Below are 24292 nucleotides of genomic sequence, written 5' to 3'. Positions count from 1 at the left end.
ATCTTCAACAGTCAAGGCCTAGGAGCTGGCAAAAGGCAAAAAAGAAAGGCCAAAAACAGATAGGGTTCCTTAACTACCACAACATTTAGAAATTTCATGTGCTCTTCTGCAATTGGAATATGAATTGAAAACATATATCCTAGAGGTCCAGGAATACAATACAGTGCATACCCTTAACAGACAAGATGCGGGCCTCACATTCTGAACTCTTCATTCTCCAAGGAACTGACCCAAAGAGCAAGAACCACAGATTTAGGACAGGTCTCCACCTACCCCTTCAATTTCATGGGCACCGTGGAATAATAGGAGTAGCAACTGCACTAGGGAACTGAAATCCTGAATATAGAAGTCCGAGGTTTGCGCTGCTTGGAACAGATTAAGAGGAGGACTGAACCTGTCTTCTGCCAAACCCTCAAATCTAGTTGGACTGAAAGGATTATTGCTGCTGGGGCAATGTCCAGGGTTCTGGTGAGGTCTCTGGGCCTCGTCGCTAAACTCCCCCAATTTCCTGTACTGCTAAAGGAATTTCTTTGAACTACAAGCTTTGTTTAAAGCTTTCAACAAACTCTCCTTGAGTTTGCAGACAAAGCAGTCAACGATATAGGTAATGTTGGATAAATGAGCCCTAATGTTATGAAAATCCAGTGGACTATGTACAACAGAAGCCCATCTGCATTGACCTCTTGGCTACATCAAATCTGTCCTGCACTAAGGAACATAAACAATCCCTCAAGGGCTCACGAAGGCTAGGCACTTTGAATGAGGGGATTTTACAAAGCATGTGGAAATAAGTTGCTAGGAGGCAGTTTGCATTACTGGTTATTACTGCCATGCTGATTAAGAAAAAACATCTTGCAACCTAAAACACCGAGCCTCTGACTTCCTTCTCAGGGAGGACTGAATGGCAACTATGGACTTTAACCCTGCCTGGGGAGAGATCGCAGGGAAGGACTGTCGCTGGAGCCTTATTGACATTACCCGAATTGCTTTTCCAATAGTGTATCTGAAAAGTTAAACTTGGTTCTACTCAGTGCTTAAAGCTTTCCCTTCAGCCTCTGCAGATTTATGGATGACTGCCATAAAGTGAGATTGATTGGCTGTCATCAGGTCTTTAGAGGGAGGAATTTTGACGAGGTATCCAGCTCACTTTCATTTTGGAAGTCCACAAAAAGAGTAGAATTTGCCTGGATGTGGGCAAGGGCGTTCTGATACTTGTAATCCTCGTCCCTTAGTAGCACATGTCCTCAGCTATCAAGAGTGTCTGCAACAGACATGTCCTTGCAACATTTGTTGCAGTACTTAAACTTCGGAGGGGACCGGTGACCCAAAAGAGAAATTTGTTGATTAAAAACCTGGAAACCCTAAGGGTCTATCGATTCCGCAACATGGTGAGGTGTGGAATAAAGCATAGGATGTCACTAACTCCAGAGCTACATTTATCGGCCATGCTGATGTCACCTCCTGCCTCAATGACAAAGCAACAGACATTGTGTAGCACTAACTAGCACTAGTGAAGTGATACTTCTGAGAAATATACTGCATCCACTGTGGGGCCTGGAGACTAACTTCACATAAGGATTCTGTGGGAGCAAACATTAATTACAGTAATATATCATTTTGTAGAGCTGCAGAAAATGTGATCTAATCAGGGAAAGAATAGGTGAATGGTTTACCTTCACTAGATGTGGTGCATCTTGTCTGTTCAGCTGGTATTGAGGTAACTGGTCACAGAGAACTATCCAAGGGTGTCGGAGGACCTGGGCAGCTGTCAATCTCTGATGGGGGTCAACGTGAAGCATTTTGGACACCAAATCCTGCAAATTATAGTCACCAAATCTATAACTATCAATCCACATCTACCTTTAGAAAAATTCTGCCACTCTACTCACCCACTTTAAGAGAGAACTACAACATTTCACAGAACGAAAACACTGAATAAAACTAAACTCCTAACAAAGCAACACCATTGAGTATGATGAATTTAAATACAAATTTCTGTAATGTAAATTATTAACCACTATGGTGAGAACAGATGAGCTCTCACAACGCTTAGTAGGAAGTTACTTAGTAGTAAAAACTGGTTTCAATGAGGAATGGGGATTGTTACTTACCCTGTAAGCATAGGTTTGTGGCATGTAGTGCTGTAGATTTGCATGCTTAGCATAAGTCCACCAGTTAGTGTTGGGCTCGGAAGTCTGCAAGTTGTAATTTTTCAAGAAGTCTTTCAAGTAATGAGTTAACAAGTGACTCCTTCTCTAGCTTTTAGTGCGCATAGTCATCCACTCCATTCTTAGATTGTGTTCTGTTTAGCGGTTGAGGATGGAGTGAAAGGATAGTGTATCCAATGTAGATGACCATGTAATAATGTGATAAATGTATACAAATGCAAGGAATAAGTCACCAGGGAATAAGTCACCAGGGAAGAGGGTGGGCACATGGGAATCTACAGCACTACATGCCTCAAACAGATGTTTACAGGGTAGGTAACATTTACCATTTGGTGGCATGTGTGGCCGTGGATACACATGTTTATCATAGAACACAAAGCCGTTCCTCTTGTAAGCGGCGACTAGCTTGTGCCAAGTGCATTTGTTTGAAATAATGTACATAGTACTGCTTGACCAACATTATCTTGTTGTCATGCAATAACATCTACACAGTAATGTTTAGTAAATGTATGTGGTGTAGACCATTTAGCTGCTGTAGATAGATCAGCTAATGGAATATTCCCTAGAAAAGCTATAGAAGCCCCTTTTTTGCATGTAGGCTTTTAGCGGTATAGGAAGAGGTCTTTTAGCTTTAGCATAGCAGGTTTGATACATTTTACTATCCAGCATGCAATAACAGATTTGGAAATTGCTTTACCCTTATGTGGTTTAGAGAATGCCACAAATAGTTGTCTTTCTAAATTACGTTCTATCTATATATTACATTAGTGCTCTTTTAACATCTAATGTGTGTAACACTCTTTCTGCCACGGAGTCTGGTTGAGGAAATACAGGCAATTAAATTGATTTACTCATGGGAAATTGCTATACTACCTTAGGTACAAATTTAGGATTAGTTCTTAGAATTACTTTGTCTTTATGTACTTGGAAAAAATGTTCTTCTAAGGGGAGTGCTTGAATCTCTCCTACTCTTCTGAGAAAAACAAGTTTCCATGATAAAAATTGTAAAGGATATTTGTGCAATGGTTCAGTTGGTGGACCTTTTAAACTTGTTACCACAATATTAAGGTTTCATACTGGGGTAGGTGGAGCCCTAGGTGGAATAACTCTTAAGGCCTTGTAAAAAACCTTTAATTACAGGAATTCTGAATATAGAGGCATGTTCTCTTTTTTAAAGGTATGCAGCTAAAGCTGCAAGATGCATTTTTATAGAAGTAAAAGTTAACTCTACATTTTGTAAATGAAGCAGGTAGCAAAACGTTTTGAGGTGATACATTTAGTGAGTTAATATCTTTAAAGTGACTGTAATGAACAAAACTTTTCCACTTTGCTGCATAGCATGCCCGTTCTGTGGGTCTTAATGCTATTTTTAAGATATCCATATGTTCTTGAGGTAGATTTAGATATTACAATTCTAAGACCTCAGGAGCCAAACTGCAAGATTTATTGATTTGGGAGTCTTACTCCTCCCTGGTTCTGAGTGAGTAGGTTTTGTCTCTTGGGGAGTAGGTGATGCGGGACTACTGAGAATTCCACTATCATTGTGTACCAAGGTTGCCTGGCATATGTGGGAGCAACTAGGATGAGTGTTAAGGATGTCTGCCTTAAATTGGGAACTACAAACGGAAGCAGGGAGGAGAGGTGAAAAAGGGTAAGAAAATATCCCTGACGCACAAGTTACTTACCTTCGGTAATGATATATCTGTAAGAAACAGTAGTTAGTGTTAGATTCCTTACCTTAGAATATCCCCAGGCGTCAGACTGGATCCGGAAAGTTTTGTGTAGCAGTACCCCTGCGCGTCAGTAGGCATCGTCTGCAGCTCCGCATCAGTCGTCGGCATCGTGGTCGCCGGGATGACGTCGGAGTACTTAGACGCCGCCCTCGCGCGCTGACGCCAGTTCTTGTACATAGCTTTCCGCACCAGGAACGCAGAGCCATGACAGAGACAGACACTAGTGCCATGAAACTAGGGCCCTGAAAGGGATGGGCTTAACCCTAGATATCGGTGCGCAGAACGGGGAGGATGGGTGGGGCGGTAAGGAATCTAACACTAACTACTGTTTCTTAAAGATTCTATCATTACCGAGGGTAAGTAACTTGTGCATCTGAAAGAAACAGGTTAGTGTTAGATTCCTTACCTTAGAATAGATATCCCAGCAATACCAACCCTGGTGGTGGGTCTGGGAACCAATGATCACACCAGAAAGTCCTGGAGAACTGGACGTCAGAAAAAGCCATCTCTCCGGACTTGGCTGTCCATGCAGTAGTGTCTAGCAAGCGTGTGCAGCAAGGCCCACGTAGCTGCCTGACATATGTCCTGCAAGGGGACTCCCTGACCCAGGGCAGTTGTAGCCGCCATGGCCCGAGTGGAATGGGCCCTCAACCCAACAGGGGGCTCCTTTTTAATGAGTAACAGACCTTGATGCACAGCACGACCCACCGAGAGATGGTCTGTTTGTGCACCGCCCGTCCCTTCTTCGCGCCCACATAACCAACAAAAAGTTGGTCGTCCACCGGAACTGCCGTGTGCGATCAAGGTAGAAGGAGAGCGCACATTTTGGGTCCAGATGGTGGAGCCTCTCTTCCTCTTTCGAGGGATGCGGAGGCGGAAAGAAGGTGGGCAAGGTGATGGACTGCCCGATATGAAAGGCCGTAACCACCTTGGGCAGGAAAGAAGGACGCGTTCTTAAAACAACTTTGTCCGGATGGACAGAAAGGAAAGGAGGCTTAGAAGATAGAGCCTGGAGCTCACTCACTCTACTGGCAGAGGTGATGGCAACCAGGAATGCATTCTTAAGAGCCAGAAGAGGAAGAAGGTAATTGTGAAGTGGCTCGAAAGGAGCGCACATCAGAAAGGTCAGAACAAGGTTCAAGTCCCACTGAGGCATCACGAAAGGAACAGGATGCCCTTCAAAAATCTATTAACAACAGGGGACTTGAAAAGAGAAGGCTGATCAGGAAGCCTCAAGAAGGAAGAAATGGCAGAGAGGTAGTCCTTAAGAGTGCCCAGAGCAGAGCCCTGCTGGGCAAGAGAAAGAATAAAGAGGAGAACCTCTGGAAAGGGGGCAGAGAGAGGATCCACAGCCTTTGCTGTGCACCATGCCACAAATTTGTTCCACCTGCAGGCGTGTACCGATTTTGTGAAGGGACGCCTGGCTGCCAGAATCACATCACAGACTTTAGGAGGCATGTCAAATGGCCTCAACTGCCGCCGCTCAATCTCCACGCATGGAGGTGGAGACTGGACCGGTTCGGGTGGAGGACCGTCCCCATCTGCTGCGACAGAAGGTCCGCCTGAAGAGGCAGACGAATCGAGGATCGACTGACATGCTGAGTAGCTCGTGATACCAGTATCTTCGTGCCCAGTCGGGAGCCACAAGGATGACTTGGGCCCGGTCTCGCCTGATCTTCTTCAGCACTCTAGGCAGAAGTGGTATAGGCGGAAAGGCGTACAACAGACCGCAGCTCCATACGCGACGATAAGCGTCTCCGAGCGAGTGCTGCCTTGGAAATTGAAACGCGCAGAACTGAAAACTTTGCGCGTTCTCTTCGGTGGCGAATAGATCTAACCAAGGCTCTCCCCACTGCTGAAAGAGGCCTTGCGCCACGTCAGAGTTCAGACGCCATTCGTGATCCATCATGCACCGGCAGCTGAGTTTGTCCGCCCTGGCGTTCAGGGAACCTGCCAGGTGTTGCGCCACCAAGGTGATGCCATTGGTGTTGCAGCCATGTCCAGAGGCGCAGAGCCTCCTGACAAAGGGTCCACTACCCCACCCCGTGCTGTTTGTTGCAGTACCACATGGCGGTGGTTTTGTCCGTGAACACCTGCACTACACTTCCCCGGACAGAGGGAAGAAATGCTTTCAGTGCAAGCCGGATCACCTGCTGCTCTAGAAGGTTGATGTGGAGCCGGGACTCCGCCGGAGACCAGAGGCCTCTGATCTCCCTCTCCCCCATGTGCCCCCCCCCCCCATCCCAGGAGGGATGCATCCGTCACCACTACGTTCTCCGGTTGGGGTAGGGAGAGAGATCTGCCGCTGACCCAATGGCGGTTCGTGAGCCACCACTGCAACTGTCTTGCAGTGCTCTCCGAGATCCGGACGTGGTCGGACAGATTGCCCTGATGCTGTGCCCACTGAAACTTCAGGTCCCACTGCAGAGCCCACATCCGCCACCTGGCGTGATGCACCAGAAGGATGCAGGAGGCCATCAGCCCCAGGAGCCGCAGGGTCATTCTGACCGAGACTCGGGATAAAGGCTGAAAGACCAGAATCAGAGCCTGAATATCCAGAACCCGCTGTTCGGGGGGATAGACCCGAAACTGCGCTGAGTCCAGAATCGCTCCGATGAAAAGGAGCTTTTGAGAGGGGCACAGGTGTGATTTCGGCACATTGATGGAGAACCCCAGCAGGTGCAGGTGCAGGAGGTCGGCCGTAGTCTGGAGGTGGCTGACGACTGTCTGGGGCGAGCCCGCTTTTAGCAACCAGTCGTCGAGGTAAGGGAAGACTGAACCCCCTAACCTGCGCAGACCACCGCCATCACTTTCGTGAACACCCGTGGGGCGCTGGTAAGGCCGAAGGGGAGCACGGTAAACTGAAAGTGCTCGTGGCCTACCGTGATGCCGGTGGGGCGGCAGGACGGGGATGTGGAAATACACGTCCTGCAAGTCGAACGCTACCATCCAGCCTTCTGGGTCCAGGGCAGCTAGGACCTGAGCCAGAGTCAGAAGTTGCAAGTGATCCCCCGACATGCTGTGGTACTGCGGTGGCATGGCTGGAGGGGTCGCCTCGAAGGGGAGGGAGTAGCCCCTTTGGACGATTTGCAGCACCCACCTGTCCGATGTGATGGAGCGCCAGTGGAGGAGGTGATGGCGAACCCTGCCCCCCACTGGCGTCGAATGGGCCTCAAAATTCAGACTAGGAGTATTTTGAGGCAGATGCTGCCAGGGCGGCTGTGGACTGACCTTGCCGGTGTCCCCCGGCACGTCACGGCGGTTACCACGTCCGCGTTGAGGATGGTTCTGTGGCCTGTGGCTAGCTGGACGTGTGGGGGCACCCCTTTCTTGGCCACGAAAGGGACGAAAGGCGGAAGTCTGCTGGCGTTGGCCGAGGCCCAAGGACTTGGCCGTAGTCCTTGAGTCCTTGAAACGCTCCAGCGCGCTTTCCGCCTTGTCGCCTAAGAGGCGACGGCCATCAAAGGGCATGTCCATAAGAGGCTTGGACATCGCCGAGAAGTTGACGTACCTCAGCCAGGCGTGGCGGCGAACCGCCACTGTCGTTGCAATCGCCCTGCCTAGTGAGTCTGTGGTATCCAGTCCACACCGAATAGAATATCGTGCTGCGTCTCTTCCCTCTGCAAGGGCTTTGGTAAGCTTTGCCTGGACCTCCGCCGGACACTGCGGCAGCACTTCCGCAACCGTATACCACAAAGAGTGGGAGTAACGGCCCAAAAGGAAGGCGGTGTTGACAGACTGCAACCCCAAACTCAGTGAGGAGAACAGCTTCTTACCAAACTGGTCGTACCTTTGGGTTTCCCGATCCAGAGGGGCTGTCGGGAACGCGGTCTGGGACGTTGAGGCCTTAATCACCAGGCTCTCAGGGGTGGGGTGGGCAGACAAGAAACTGGGGTCACCCGGAGCCGGGCGGTGGCATCGGGCCATGGTCCGATCTACAGGCGGTGTCGCCCGAATCCGCATTGTGCGAGCGTCAGGGGGAGTCATTAGAGCAATGTCGCTTCTTCGACTTCTTGTGCCTCGACTTACTTGAGGACTTTGAGCCAGACGAGTGATGTCGACTCGCCGAGCTGTGATGACTGTGGCCCCGCGATGGGTCCCTCGACCTCCTCCTGATCCGGGACCTCGAGCGGCGCAGGGCCGACTGCTGGATCTCGAGGCGCTTACGGGACCGCTCCCGCCTAGCCTTCGACGTTAAGGCCCGGCAATCGGGGCACGACTTGTCATCGTGGTCGGCCCCAAGGCAATAAAGGCACCGACGGTGGGGGTCGGTAACCGACATCAGTCGGGTACAGGCGTCGCAGGGTTTGAACCCAGGTATTCCTATCGGCACCGGAGTCGGGAAACGACTCGAAAAGATCCAAAACAGATCGAACAAGGTAGTCAAAAAGTGACTAGGAGTACTGCTCTTCCCGGATCTGCGCTTGCTGGCGCAGAAAAAAGAAGAACTGACGTCAGCGTGTGAGGGCGGCGTCCAAGTACTCCGATGACGTCATCCCGGCGACCACGACGGCGGACCCGCAGACGACGCCTACCGACACGCAGGGGTACTGCTACGCAAAACTTTCCGGATCCAATCTGTCGCCGGGGGATATTCTAAGGTAAGGAATCTAACACTAACATGTTTCTTTCAGATCAATTGATCCATAGCTGATTGCCTTTGGACTGTGGATGTTGGAATCTGGAGACAAAGTTTTGGCATTTTGCATTCTCTGCTGTTGCAAATAAGTCTGTCTGGTTGTCCTCATTGTTGGAAGAATGGGTGTAAGACTTTCATAATGAGTTCCCATTTACAGACTTGTTGACGTGTCCTGCTGAGTAGATCAGCCAATTTGTTATCTAGTCCTGGAATGTACAATGTACACAATTGAAGTTGTGTTGTGTTGTAGAGCAAACTTCCACATTTTCTGTGCTAGGAGACATAGCAGCCCCTCCTGTTTTTGCAGAAAATACATGGTAGTTATTTTGTCTGTTTTGATTCCGACTACTTTGCCTATCAGGTGAGGAAGAAATGCTTTCATCGCTAGATGAACAGCTAGCAGCTGTATGTGATTGATATGTAGAAGGGATTGAGTATGTCCAATGGCCATGTACAGTTATTTGTTGTATTTTTAAGTGTTTTAAGATTGAATCTATTACAGAGACGGCCGTTTATAAACCCAATTCTGCAGCTAACCTTAACAAAGGATGGATCAATGACTGCATGGGTGAGCACACTTAAAAATACAACAATTGAATCATCATTGTACATCGTTGTATTTTTAAGTGTGCTCACCCATGCAGTCATTGATCCATCCTTTGTTAAGGTTAGCTGCAGAATTGGGTTTATAAACGGCCGTCTCTGTAATAGATTTTGGGAGTTCCACCACTGCAGATTGGCAAAAGACAGTTCAGTATGGCTCCCGAGCAAGGCTGTATTTAAAGAGGAAACCGGTATGACAACTTTACTGCATTTATTGTAAAACCTAGTTGATGTAGTACATTTATGGATGTTTGGGTGTGTTGCAAACATTTGTGATATGTGTTGCTTTTGATAAACCAGTCGTCTAGAAATGGAAAAAGTTGTTTATGTTTTGTCTTCGCAAGTGGGCTGCTAGCACTGATAGACATTTGGTAAACACCCTGGATGCTGTGGTGACCCCGAACAGAAGCACTTTGCATTGGTGGGGAAGCGCTTTGAATTGAAAGTGTCACTTGAAGGAAACAAGGTATGCTGGGTGAATTGGAATGTAAAAATATGCAGCCTTTAGGTCTAATGCAGTCATGAAGTCTCCCTGTTGCAGAAGTGGTAGGACGTCTTGAAGAGGGACCATATAAAAATATTCTGAAAGGAAGTATTTGTTTAGAGGTCTGATGTCTTATATGGGTGTTAGAGCTCCAGCCTTTTTGGGTATAAGGAAGTAAAGGCAATACATTCCTGTGCCTTGTTGTAATGGCACTAGTTCTATTGCCCCTTTATTCAGTAAAGCTTTTATTTCCTCTGTGAGTAGCTTTAGATGGTCTGTTTATAATCTGGGAGTGCAAGGTAGAATGTTTGGAGGTGTGTAAGTGAGCTCCAGATGATTATGTTGGACAATATCCAACACCCATTGATTGGATGTAATATTTATCCATGTGGGAATGAAGTATTGGAGTCTTCCGCCGACAGGTTGTGTGATCATGGGAACGATAGGTTGTTCAAGCTTAGGTGTTAGTGGAGGTATTACTTTTTTTAAAACCTCCTTTTCCTCTGCCTCTATTATTGTTTCCTCTGTAAGACCCCCTATAATTTGCGATAGGAGAAGATGGGAGTTTGTGCTTTATTATAGGAAAAGTATGTGTCAATGGAGGTTTTTTTTGGATCTTCCGTAATGAACAAGTTACTTACTTTCGGCAACAAAATATCTGTAAGAAACATTAGTTAGTGATAGATTCCTTAACTTAGAATTACCTCCAGGCGTCAGACTGGATCTGGAAAGTTTTCGTCAGCAGTACCCCTGCACGTCGGTAGGTGTCGTCGTGCGGCCTCCTCGTACGTCGCTGGAGTCTTAGTCGTCGCGAGGACGTTGCTGGAGCTACTTAGACGCGCCCACTCGTGCTGCTGTCACGGCTGTACATGACTATCCGCGCCAGGAACGCAGAGCCATGCAAGATACTGACCACTGGTGCATTGAAACCCAGGCCCTGAATGGGATGACCTTAACCCTAGAAATCAGTTCGCAGAACGGCGAGGATGGGGGAGGCGGTAAGGAATCGATCACTCGCTAATATTTTTTACAGATATATTGTTACAGAAGGTAAGTAACTTGTTCATCTGAAAGAAACACGTTAGTGATAGATTCCTTACCTTAGAATAGATACCCCAGCAATACAAACCCGGTGGTGGGTCTGAGAATCAAGATCACACCGGAAAGTCACGGAGAACAGAACGGCTAAAGAAGCCGTCTCTCTGGACTGGACTGTCAAGGCACTAATGCTTAGTAAAAGTGTGCAGCAAGGCCCAAGTGGCTGCCCGACAGATGTCTTGCAGTGGGACATCACGTCCCAATGTAGTAGTAGCCGCCATCGCCCTGGTAGAATGGGCACGCAACCCCGGGGGTTCCTTTTTAGCCAGAGAACAGGCTTTGATACACAAGACGACCCAGCGGGAGATAGTCCTCTTGTGTACAGCCAGACCTTTCTTGGCGCCTACGTAGCCAACAAAGAGCTGGTGATTCAACCGGAACAGTTGTGTGCGATTCAGGTAAAATGAGAGCACACGTTTTGGGTCCAGATGGTGGAGCCTCTCTTCCTCTCTAGAAGGGTGCTGAGGCGGAAAGAAAGTGGGCAAGATGATAGTTTGCCCGATGTGGAAGGCAGTAACAACCTTCAGCAAGCACAACCTTGTCCGGATGATCAGACAGAAAAGGAGGCTTACACGAAAGAGCATGGAGCTCACTCACGAGCCTAGCGGAGGTGATGGCAACCAGGAAAGCAGTCTTCAAAGTCAATAAACGAAGAGGACAGTTGTGAAGCGGCTCAAAAGGAGCGCACATCTGGTAAGTAAGAACCAGATTCAAGTCCCACTGCGGCCTCACAAACAGAATAGGAGGGAAAAGGTGAGTAATGCCATTGAGAAATCTAATAACAGGGGACTTGAAAAGAGGGCTGATCAGGGAGCCTAAGAAAGGCCGAAATCGCAGAAAGGTTATAGTGCCCAGAGCAGAGCCCTGCTGGGCCAGAGAAAGAAGGAACAAAAGGACTTCTGAAAGAGGGGCAGAAAGGAGATCCACAGCCTGAGCTGTGCACCATGCCATAAATTTGTTTCACCTGCAGGCATATACCGATTTATTGGAGGGACTCCTGGCTGCCAGAATGATATCACAGACTTCAGGAGGCAAGATTCCTTTTCCCAGTCCTGAGGCAAAGTAGCCGGGAGCTGGTGGTACGAGCATTTCACTTGCTAGAATATTGATTTTAAATACTGCTTTTAAACTATTGTGTGGTGTCACTTACTTTACTGCTTGTGGCAAAGCGCCACTGTTATAATCCTCTAAGCGCACAGCCGATCTGAAGACTGTCGCGCTTTGCTTCTTCCAGCGGCCGCCATCAGCCCAGGCGTGCGCGCTGACCACGCCCCCTTTAGGCCACGCCTCCTGCCCTGACTACTAATACGCTGAGAAACGAGCGCCTGGCAGATTCCTTTTCCCAGTCCTGAGGCAAAGTAGCCGGGAGCTGGTGGTACGAGCATTTCACTTGCTAGAATATTGATTTTAAATACTGCTTTTAAACTATTGTGTGGTGTCACTTACTTTACTGCTTGTGGCAAAGCGCCACTGTTATAATCCTCTAAGCGCACAGCCGATCTGAACACTGTCGCGCTTTGCTTCTTCCAGCGGCCGCCATCAGCCCAGGCGTGCGCGCTGACCACGCCCCCTTTAGGCCACGCCCCCTGCCCTGACTACTAATACGCTGAGAAACGAGCGCCTGGCAGATTCCTTTTCCCAGTCCTGAGGCAAAGTAGCCGGGAGCTGGTGGTACGAGCATTTCACTTGCTAGAATATTGATTTTAAATACTGCTTTTAAACTATTGTGTGGTGTCACTTACTTTACTGCTTGTGGCAAAGCGCCACTGTTATAATCCTCTAAGCGCACAGCCGATCTGAACACTGTCGCGCTTTGCTTCTTCCAGCGGCCGCCATCAGCCCAGGCGTGCGCGCTGACCATGCCCCCTTTAGGCCACGCCCCCTGCCCTGACTACTAATACGCTGAGAAACGAGCGCCTGGCAGATTCCTTTTCCCAGTCCTGAGGCAAAGTAGCCGGGAGCTGGTGGTACGAGCATTTCACTTGCTAGAATATTGATTTTAAATACTGCTTTTAAACTATTGTGTGGTGTCACTTACTTTACTGCTTGTGTCAAAGCGCCACTGTTATAATCCTCTAAGCGCACAGCCGATCTGAACACTGTCGCGCTTTGCTTCTTCCAGCGGCCGCCATCAGCCCAGGCGTGCGCGCTGACCACGCCCCCTTTAGGCCACGCCCCCTGCCCTGACTACTAATACGCTGAGAAACGAGCGCCTGGCAGATTCCTTTTCCCAGTCCTGAGGCAAAGTAGCCGGGAGCTGGTGGTACGAGCATTTCACTTGCTAGAATATTGATTTTAAATACTGCTTTTAAACTATTGTGTGGTGTCACTTACTTTACTGCTTGTGTCAAAGCGCCACTGTTATAATCCTCTATGCGCACAGCCGATCTGAACACTGTCGCGCTTTGCTTCTTCCAGCGGCCGCCATCAGCCCAGGCGTGCGCGCTGACCACGCCCCCTTTAGGCCACGCCCCCTGCCCTGACTACTAATACGCTGAGAAACGAGCGCCTGGCAGATTCCTTTTCCCAGTCCTGAGGCAAAGTAGCCGGGAGCTGGTGGTACGAGCATTTCACTTGCTAGAATATTGATTTTAAATACTGCTTTTAAACTATTGTGTGGTGTCACTTACTTTACTGCTTGTGGCAAAGCGCCACTGTTATAATCCTCTAAGCGCACAGCCGATCTGAACACTGTCGCGCTTTGCTTCTTCCAGCGGCCGCCATCAGCCCAGGCGTGCGCGCTGACCACGCCCCCTTTAGGCCACGCCCCCTGCCCTGACTACTAATACGCTGAGAAACGAGCGCCTGGCAGATTCCTTTTCCCAGTCCTGAGACAAAGTAGCCGGGAGCTGGTGGTACGAGCATTTCACTTGCTAGAATATTGATTTTAAATACTGCTTTTAAACTATTGTGTGGTGTCACTTACTTTACTGCTTGTGTCAAAGCGCCACTGTTATAATCCTCTAAGCGCACAGCCGATCTGAACACTGTCGCGCTTTGCTTCTTCCAGCGGCCGCCATCAGCCCAGGCGTGCGCGCTGACCACGCCCCCTTTAGGCCACGCCCCCTGTCCTGACTACTAATACGCTGAGAAACGAGCGCCTGGCAGATTCCTTTTCCCAGTCCTGAGGCAAAGTAGCCGGGAGCTGGTGGTACGAGCATTTCACTTGCTAGAATATTGATTTTAAATACTGCTTTTAAACTATTGTGTGGTGTCACTTACTTTACTGCTTGTGGCAAAGCGCCACTGTTATAATCCTCTAAGCGCACAGCCGATCTGAACACTGTCGCGCTTTGCTTCTTCCAGCGGCCGCCATCAGCCCAGGCGTGCGCGCTGACCACGCCCCCTTTAGGCCACGCCCCCCTTCTTTAAATATGTGCATGTACAGGAAGCGCAGCGGACGAGCGCAGCGGGAGCGCCGTTTGCGCGCCGAAGGCGTGCCTAAGGCAAGCCCGTCTGCGCCCGTCCGCGCCAAGACCGCGACAGGTGCAGGAAACTCTGCCCATTCCTCCACGCACATCAGGTACCTGCCTAGCACCCTCCACACACTGCGGGGTAACAACTACTGCTCGTGCAAATTTGACTTGCCCAATGTCTCCGGCTCGGTTAGCTGCAAGAACTGCCGTTGGTCCTTCACTTTTAACCCAGTCCACTCCCCCACACCCCTATCCCTTCCCAAAGATCCCTTGCCGCCCTTTAAAGGAGGTTTGATTAACGCCCGGTCTATGTGCAAGCATAGCCAAGACATTCACGACCTCATCCTAGACTCTGATCTTGACTGTCTTCTAATCACTGAAACCTGGCTAACGGAAGACAGCAATACAGACATAGCCAATACCGTACCCCAGGGTTACTCCTTTTTTAGACAAGATAGACTGAAAGGAAGAGGGGGTGGTGTCGCAATTATACTGAAAAAGACCTTCACCTGTCACACGTTCAATTTAGACCCCTTAACTAACACAGAAGGCTTGGGTTTCTCTATCAAACTCAGCCAATCCTCCTCTTTCTCAGGTGGTTTGATCTACCGGCCCCCTGGAAACGCCTCTAAATTCCTAGACTCCCTGAGCGACTCTCTGGGACACTTTTTACTCCGTTACCCACATTTTACTCTTCTTGGGGACTTCAATTTACACCTTGAGTCCTCATCTGACCCACAAACTAATAGCTTCTTACAGACCCTTGAAATCTTCAATCTTCAACAAAGTGTCACTTTACCGACTCATCTACTAGGACATACCCTCGACGGTATTTGCTCCAACTTCCCTTCACTCATCACCTCACCCCCTCTCCCCCAGATATGGACAGATCACAGTCTGATCCCATTCCATATTACCAATCCACACCCTCAAACCATCAATAGAACTCATCCTCATAGAGTCAATTCCGTCAACTGGAAAACAGTCCAAGAAAACCTTACCCTTTACCCCATTCTGCGATCCCAGTCCTCCGTTTTATCCGGTAACATCGAACTAGACGCAAACCTCTTCCAGAATTGGATCTCGCAGGAAATCAAAAACCGGAACCCAACAAATCGCCCCTGTAGAACTCAAAAAACAACAAAATCCAACGCCCCTTGGTTTACCCCTGCCCTTGCCACCGCTCACCTACTTTGCAGGAAAGCTGAGCGTAAATGGCGCAGAACATACGAAAATGACGACCGCCTCTCCTTTATCCAACAAAGGAAAAACTATCTTTCCAACATTAAATCGACTAAGAAGATCTTTTACGTCAATGCCATCAATAAAGCTAGTCAGAAACAAAAAACCCTGTTCTCAATAGTTAAATCATTTACCCAGCCCAAAGCACTTCAACCCGAAATCCCCCCATCACAAGACTTTTGCGACAAAATATCAGAATACTTCGACGAAAAAATCGCCTCCATCCAAAAGAACTTCCCCCCTCCACATATTTCTCTAGGGCCTTCCTTTCAGGACCAACCAGTGTCCTCAGCTGGTGGACTCAAAAACTTCACCCCTGTCACTCCATCTCAAACTAGAGAAGCTATCCTATGTAAGTCAGGTTCCCCCTCTGACCCCTGCCCTCCCAAGATCCTCCACCATCTTATTGACGTGGTGAACCCTATCATCAATGACATAGTCAATTCGTCACTTAGTTCCGGATTGGTCCCCCAACTATGGAAAATGGGCGTAGTCAAACCTCTCATGAAGAAGGCTAATAAATCCCCGGTAGACCTGACCAATCTCCGCCCTATCACTCTTCTCCCGGCTTTGGGAAAAATAACCGAACAGTTGGTCTACAAAGAACTCGAAATCTACCTGGAAGCTCACAATATACTTCACCCGCAACAATCAGGTTTTCGTCCCAAACACTCAACCGAAACTGCCCTGATTGAATTATCAGAGACAATAAAAATGCTGCAAGATCAGAGGAAGAAGGCCATTCTTATCCTTCTCGACCTCACAGCAGCGTTCGATACCATATCCCACGCAATCTTGATCAATAGATTGAAGGACATAGGGATCTCAGATACTGCCCTTTCATGGATTAAGTCATTCCTCACCGACAGGTTCCAAACTGTCGCTCTCGGCCCCTTTCAACCCAAAGAGAAAAAGGTCCCCTCTGGAGTGCCCCAAGGCTCCATCCTGAGTCCCCTTCTCTTTAATATTTACCTCATCCCTCTCCTATCCCTGATTGAATCATTCGGCATACCGGTAACCTCGTATGCCGATGATACGCAGCTGATTGTTCCCTTAGAGGACAACTCAACCAAAGCTGAGCTCAATCTTAAAAACTGTCTAACAGCGGTCTTCCATTGGATGGACACCAACCATCTTAGATGTAACTCTAGCAAAACAGAGATCCTCCCCATCGGAAAGAACACCTCCTTCTGCCCAGCCCTCTGGTGGCCGGATAACTCTGTTGCCCCTCCCCAGACCGTAACAACAGCTAGAAACCTTGGCGTACTAATCGAATCAGACCTATCATTCGACCAGCACGCCAAGAACGTTGCCGGCAGATGCTTCGGTATAATAAAATCTCTAAGAAAGTTTTTCGACTTCCTTCCACTTGACGCCAGGAAAACAGTAACAGTAGCCCTCATAATCTCACGCCTAGATTATTGTAACGGCCTCCTAGCAGGGACAAATAAGTCTACTCTGACCAAACTTCAAAGCGTTCTTCACACTGCTGCCCGTCTGGTTCTAAAACTACCCCGTAAATCATCTGCCTCCGCAGCCCTTAGATCCCTGCATTGGCTCCCTCTTCATAAAAGAATACTTTTCAAAATACTCATCATCGCCTTTCGGGCGTTCACTGTTATCGGTCCCAAATATTTAACCAGACGTTTCCCCCACTACATCCCCACTCGCTCCCTCCGTTCTGCTCAAGACAACCTCATGTCCCCCGCCAGGTACAACTTGAAGACGAAAGGTGGAAAAACTTTAAGCTTCTTGGCCATTAAAGCCTGGAATAATATGCCCAAATACCTGAGACAACAGACCCACGAGAAACCCTTCAGAAAGCTCCTTAAAACTTGGATTTTTAACCTCCCCGATGACTGGACCAAAAGTGCCATCTAGCCTCCGTCAGACTTCAATACTGGAACTTTAGGTTTCTGAGCGCCATGATGCTCCCTCCGGAGCGAACGCTGCGCTTTAGAAATACCCCCTCAAAATATCAAATATCAAATGGAATCAACTGTCGCCACTCAATCTCCACACATGTAGGTGAAGGCTGGACAGGTTCGGGTGGAGGACCGTCCCCTGCTGCTGCGACAGAAGATCCTCCCGAAGAGGGAGACGGATCAGGGGATCCACGCTCATACTGAGTTGCTCGGGATACCAAACTCTTCGAGCGGGGCCACACAAATGATTTGGGCTCAGTTGCGCCTGATCGTCAGCTCTCTGGGTAGAAGTGGTATAGGCGGGAAGGCATACAATAGACCACAACTCCACTTGTGATGAAGTGTCACCGAGCGAGTGATGCCTTGGAAATTCCAACACGCAGAAATGATGACATTGCATGTACTATTCGGTGGCAAATAGATCTAACAAAGGCTCTCCCCACTGTTGAAAGAGACCTTGCACCACCTCCGAGTGAAGATGCCATTCGTGATCCATCATGCACTTGTGGCGGAGCTTGTCTGCCCTGCCGTTCAAAGAACCTGCCAAGTGTTGAACCATCAGGGAAATGCATTAACGTTCCAGCCATGTCCAGAGATGCAGAGCCTCCTGACATAGGGTCCACAACCCCACCCCGCCTTACTTTTTGCAATACCACATGGCCGTGGTGTTGTCTGTGAACACCTGCCCTACTCTCCCCTTGACAGAGGGAAGGAATGCTTTCAGTGCAAGTAGGATGGCCCGGAGCTCCAGAAGATTGATATGGAGCCTGGACTCTGCCGGAGACCAGAGGCTTCTGATCTCCGCCTCTCCCATGTGGCCACCAGTCCCAGGAGGGACACACCCATCCCCACTGTGTGTTCCGGCTGGGGAAGGGAGAGTGAGCTGTGCTGACCTAATGCTGGTTCGTGAGCCACCACTGCAACTGTTGCGCAGTGCCCTCAGAGATCTGGACGTACTCGGACAGGTCCCCTTGATGCTGTGCCCATCAGAACTTCAGGTCCCACTGCAGAGCCTGCATATGCCATCTGGATTGATTGGCCAGCAGGATGCCATGAGGCCCAGCAGCCTCAAGGTCATCCTGACCGAAACCCAGGACAAGGGGCAAAAGATCCGAATCATAGCCCAATGTCCCGGACTCGCGGTTCGGGAGGATAAACCCAAAACTGCACCGTGTCCAGAACTGCTCCGATGAAGAGGAGCGCCTGAGAGGGAATCAGGTGCGACTTTGGCATGTTGATGGAGAACCCCAGCAAGTGCAGGAGGTCGGCCGTAGTCTGGAGAAGGGAGACTACTGCCTTGGGCGAGCCCACCTTTAACAGCCAGTCGTCGAGATACTGGAATACTGAAACCCACGACCTGCGCAGATGAGCTGCGACCACCGCCATCACTTTCGTAAAGACCCGAGGGGCCTGCACCATCAGGATTCAAGCAAGCCGGGCCGAAGACGGCTGTAATGCCAGAAACCGGTCCCCGGAAGCTTGTTTCCTTTCCAGTAAAGAATTGGCTTGGTAGTTTGGTCTGCCCTGTTCCCATGATGCACTGGGCCAGGGACAGACTAATTTGCATGTAGCCAGGTTCTGAACTGGGATGGTGCAGTGAGCTAAAAAACGGTGATGGATCAAGCCCTGACCCTTTGACTGGGTAGGAGTGTTCTGCTTAATTCAGATACTCTGTCCATCACCACACCCCTTTTTGAATCATTTTGGCCACCACAAGCGTGGAAGGGTATGCTCAGATGTGAGTCCCTTGCTCACTGCACCATCAGGATTCAAGCAAGCCGGGCCGAAGACGGCTGTAATGCCAGAAACCGGTCCCCGGAAGCTTGTTTCCTTTCCAGTAAAGAATTGGCTTGGTAGTTTGGTCTGCCCTGTTCCCATGATGCAACTTGGCTACACGACGGACCCAAAACCTGTAGACTATGTGGGAGCAGCAAGGAGGACTTTATTCATCTAGTTTGTATCTGCCCGAACTTAGCACAAGCACGAGCAGTCTTCTTAAAAGGGCAATGAACGAACGAGGCATAAGAACGTGTAGATCCGCAATTATGTCAACTTTGAATCCAACAGACACTCGTCTGAACTGTTTGCTATTAAAGTTCCTCATGGCTCACGCTCAAGCGTTAAAATACAACCAGGCACCTGGCACATATAATGACAACAAAACTGCAGTAGCGCAGTCAGAGGGCTCTTTTGAACTGAACAAATATCAGAACTCTTGGAACTATAAACATGGATTGCTTAATTGTTTTTAACAACAAATTTTAGCACTAGACTTAGAATGAACTAATAGAGAATTTATCCATATAAAAGGAATTTTAAATGAGTAGTCGATTTTATAAAATTGTATTGTTATGGTTTTAATTAACTGAAACAATAAAACTTTTCATTTCATTTCATTTCACTGGGCCAGGGACAGACTAATTTGCATGTAGCCAGGTTCTGAACTGGGATGGTGCAGTGAGCTAAAAAACGGTTATGGATCAAGCCCTGATCTTTTGACTGGGTAGGAGTGTTCTGCTTAATTCAGATACTCTGTCCATCACCACCCCCCTTTTTGAATCGTTTTGGCCACCACAAGTGTGGAAGGGTATGCTCAGATGTGAGTCCCTTGCTCACTGCACCATCAGGATTCAAGCAAGCCGGGCCGAAGACGGCTGTAATGCCAGACACCGGTCCCCGGAAGCTTGTTTCCTTTCCAGTAAAGAATTGGCTTGGTAGTTTGGTCTGCCCTGTTCCCATGATGCACTGGGCCAGGGACAGACTAATTTGCATGTAGCCAGGTTCTGAACTGGGATGGTGCGTGAGCTAAAAAACGGTGATGGATCAAGCCCTGATCTTTTGACTGGGTAGGAGTGTTCTGCTTAATTCAGATACTCTGTCCATCACCACCCCCCTTTTGTGAATCGTTAAGGGCAAAGGGAAGCACACTAAACTGAAAGTGCTCGTGGCCTGCCGTGAACCGTAGGTAACGCCGGTGGGCCGGCAGGACGGGGATATGAAAATAAGTGTCCTGCAAGTCCAACGCTACCATCTAGTTTTGCAGGTCTAGAGCAGACAAGACCTAAGCAAGCGTGAGCATCTTGAACTTCAATTGACGCTCTGAAGTTCTAAGATGGTACACAGGCCCTTGTCCTTCTTTGGAACCAAGAAGTAGTGGGAGTAACAACCACAACCTATTTCTGGCATCTGAACATGCTCGATGGCCCCCTTGGCCAAGAGGTCCGAAACTTCATGCTGGAGAAGTGTCAAGTGATCCCCCGACATACAGTGGTACTATGGTGGCAGGGCTGGAGGGGTGGTCTCGAAGGGGAGGGAATAACCCCTGCGGACTATTTGTAAAACCCACCTGTCCGGTGTCCTGCCACCCACTGGCGTTTGGTGGGCCTGAAACACCGGACTAGGAAGGTTTGGAGGCAGTGGCGGCAGGGGAGGTGGTGGACTGACCTGCCCGCTAGCCCCGTGACCCACCTCTGCGGGTCCCACGCCCGCGGCTACGCTGAGACTGTTGCTGCGCAGGCCTGCGGCTCTGAAACAAATGTGTTTGGGCGCCCCTTCCTTGGCCACGAAAGGAGTGAAAAGCAGAAGCGGAAGGAGTGAGTGTGGCCGAACGGCCTAAGGACTTGGCTTTAGACCACAAGTCCTTAAAACGCTCCAACGCATTATCTGCCTTGTTGCCAAAAAGGCGAGTGCCATCAAAGGGCATGTCCATCAGTGTCCTGTGCAACCGTATCCCACACAGAGTGGGAATAACGGCCTAACAGGCATGGAGTGATCACTGACCGCAGCCCTGAACTCTTGGAAGTGATCATTTTCTTCCCAAAATGCTCCAGTTGCTTGGATTCCCTGTCCGGTGGTGCGGAAGGGAAGGCGCTTGGGGACAAAGAAGCTTGGACAACCAAGGTCTGAGAGGAAGGGTGTTGGTAAAGGAAAATGGTGTTGGGCCACGTTCTTATCCACAGGAGCCCCTGTGTTGGGCCTGGCCATGTGCCCAAAATGGACTTCATGGAAGGCTGCCTGGGGAGGAGGATGACATCCACCACTTCGGTGGCACAGCAAATGCAGTTAAAACTGCAGCTGCTCAATCTCCTTGCATATAGGTGGAGGCTGGGCAGATGTGGGAGAAGACACCTATTGCAACAGAAGATCCTCTTGAAGTGGGAGTCTGATTGCAGGGCAGATGCTCATGCCCAGAAGTTCCAGGTACCACACGTCCCTGGTGTACAGGAATTCTGTGTTCCATCTAGCTGGAATGCATTTCCTAGCTAGTCTCTTTGCAGAAACTCCAATGCACACAACCTTTGACGGTGGCGAAAAGGTGTATTCTGGGTTATACCTACTGTCAGGAAGAACAAGTTGCTTACCTTCTTTAACACCTTATCTGGTATAAACATGATCTAGATGCAGATTCCTTGCCTTTGAATTTCCCAAGTGTCAGACAGGATCTGGAAGATTTTTTATGAGCAATACCCCTACGTGCCAGTAGACTAGAGGTGCTAGTGCGAAGCACCAACTTGCCAGGGAACATTGCCAAGAAGGGAGGCTTGGATGATAATGCCTGCAGCTCAGTCACTCTTCTGGCAGAGGTAATTGCCACTGAAAATGCTGTTTTAATGGTGAGCAGCCAGAGGGGACAATTATGCAAGGGTTCAAGAGGAGCACACATGAGGAAGGCGAGAATCAAATTAAGATCCCACTAAGGCCTAATGAAAGGAGCAGGCGGGAACATATGTATGAGGCTTTACAGGAATCTATGTTCAATGGGTAATTTAACTAAGAAGGGCTGGTCTGGCAGCCTAAGGAAACACAGACAAAGCCAAAAGATACCATTTCAGGGTGCCCAGAGCAGAGCCCTGCTGGACAAGGGTAAAAAGATAACCACCACATCAGAAAAGGAAGCAGAAAGAGTGTCAATAAACTTCTGTACAATATGATAAAATGTGTTCCACCAGAAGGCATATACCGTCTTGGCAGAGGGCCGCCTGGCAGCCAAAATAGCACTGCAGAATGAGCGGTAGGTCAAAAAGCTGTCAACTGTTGGCACTCCATCTCCACGCAAGAAGTTGTAAAGTTGACCGGTTCAGGTGGAGGACCCTCCCCTGCTGCTGCTGCGACAGAAGATCTTTCTGAAAGGGCAGCCTGTTCAGAGGAACGATGCTCATTTGCAGAAGCTCAGGCATACCAAACTCTGTGCCCAATCCGGGGCCACAAGGAGCTTCTTGAGAACTCTGGGCAGGCGTGATATGTGAGGAAATGCAAATAGGAGGACTGAGCTCCAGTCGAGAAAGTCTCTGAGTGAGAGCGGCCTTGGAAACTCCAGAGCACAAAATTGCTGACAGTTTTTGCTTTTGGTGGAGGTGAACAGATCTAAAGAAGGCGCTCCCCACTACTGAAGGACCTTGCCATCTCCAGATGGAGACACCACTTGTGATCGGCTAAGCATCGGCGGCAGTTCATACGCCCATGCGGTTGAGAACCTGCCAGGTGTTGAATGACCAGGTAAATGCACTGCTGTTCCAGCCATGTCTATAGCCCCATTTGTTACAGTACTACATGGTGGTAGTGTTGTCTGAATAGTTGAACTAGCCTTCCCTTGATTGAGGGTAGAAAGGCTTTCAATGCCATGTGGGATCACTCGAAGCTCCAGCATGTTGATGTGGAGTCCGGATTCCCCCACTGACCAGAATCCTCTGATCTCCACCTCTCTCAGATAGCAGCCCCATCCCAGGAGTGACAAATCTGTCACTACTGTGAGATCTGGTTGGGGAGAGAGAGCGGTCTGCCTCTGACCCAGTCGCGGTTCATCAGCCACCACTGCAGGTCTTTCGCAGTTCCCTCTGAGATCTGGACCATGTTGGAGAGATTCCCCTGAAACTGCGCCCACTGGAACTTACTACAGAGCCTGCCTATGCCATCTGGCATGTGTCACCACAGCATAAAGGAGGTCCATGAGGCCCAGCAGCCTCAGAGTCATGGTCACCAAAATCCAGTATAGAAGCTAAAACATTGGTCTCATAGCCTATATATCCTGGACTCACTGCTCAGGAGGATCGGCCAATGAGTGAGGCCTGGGCATCCCATGAAAAGCCAGAGGTCCTCAGATAGGCGTGGTGTCTAACAGCCACCGTCATTCATGGATGTCGCTCTGCTCAGCAAGTCGTTCTTGTCCAAAACACATTGAATGAAGGAGTTTGCGGTATCTTTATCAGATACTGCTTGGAGAAGATGGTGTGGGCCTCCTCTGGGACCTGTAGCAGCACTTGTACAACAGATTCCCACAAAGAAAGGGAATAACGGGCCAATAAGAATGCAGTATTCACCAACCGCAATGCAAGGCTGGCGGAAGAAAATATTTTCTTGCCCCAACTGCCCAGCCTTTTGGTTTCCCTGTCTGGGGGAGCGGCAGGGAATGCGCCGTGTGAAGTGAAGCTTGGACCACCAAGCTCTCTGGGTTGGGTTCGGTAGTGAGGTTTGGGCCGTCTGGGGCAGGGCAGAGGTAGATCCTCCTGTTCACAGGAGCTCCTGGGCTGGTCTTGGACCAGGTACCCAGAATAACGTCCATGAGGACTTAGTTGCTTGGGAGCAAGAATTCTGAAGAGGACGCTCCCGGCTGTAGCAACTCCATCAAGATGTTGGTCATGGCTGCCACTAAGGGTAGTTCAATCAAGGACCTCAGCCGCCCTGCATAAGATGCACCCTCCTCCACAGCCACTGTAGGAGGAGAAAGCATGGCAGTATCGGCGGAGGTGTCCACTGGCCGCACCCAATTCCTCATACCAGTTCATGTCTTTGTTGTACTGCTGGTATTCTAAAGGGTTTGGTGACTATTGCCATTCTTCTCCCAAGCACTGCCTGTCCAAATAAGGCTCAGTGAACAACATAGGACAAATGGGCGCTGTCAGTGATAGAATCAGCGTTGGTCAACACGGTACTGGTTCTGTGTTGTCCAGGATCAGAACAGGGCTGGTGCCGCCTATGGGAATCGGG

At 49.3% G+C, this 24292-nt stretch overlaps 1 protein-coding gene across 3 annotated transcripts in view; it reads right to left on the bottom strand.

The window, feature by feature from the left end:
* The window catches only part of RPS6KA3 (ribosomal protein S6 kinase A3), a 698725-nt gene that overhangs the window by 33043 nt on the left and 641390 nt on the right, over positions 1-24292 (bottom strand). For all 3 annotated transcript variants that reach the window (XM_078657643.1, XM_078657644.1, XM_078657645.1), the window contains one exon: positions 1674-1814. In XM_078657643.1, the coding sequence (XP_078513769.1) occupies positions 1674-1814 (141 nt within the window). The remainder of the gene's footprint in view (positions 1-1673; positions 1815-24292) is intronic.

This window comes from Lissotriton helveticus, chromosome 8 (genome assembly GCF_964261635.1).
Source record: "Lissotriton helveticus chromosome 8, aLisHel1.1, whole genome shotgun sequence".
Classification (NCBI taxonomy): Eukaryota; Metazoa; Chordata; class Amphibia; order Caudata; family Salamandridae; genus Lissotriton; species Lissotriton helveticus.
The sequence above is the reverse complement of the archived record's forward strand: the minus strand, read 5'-3'. Positions and strand labels throughout refer to the sequence as shown.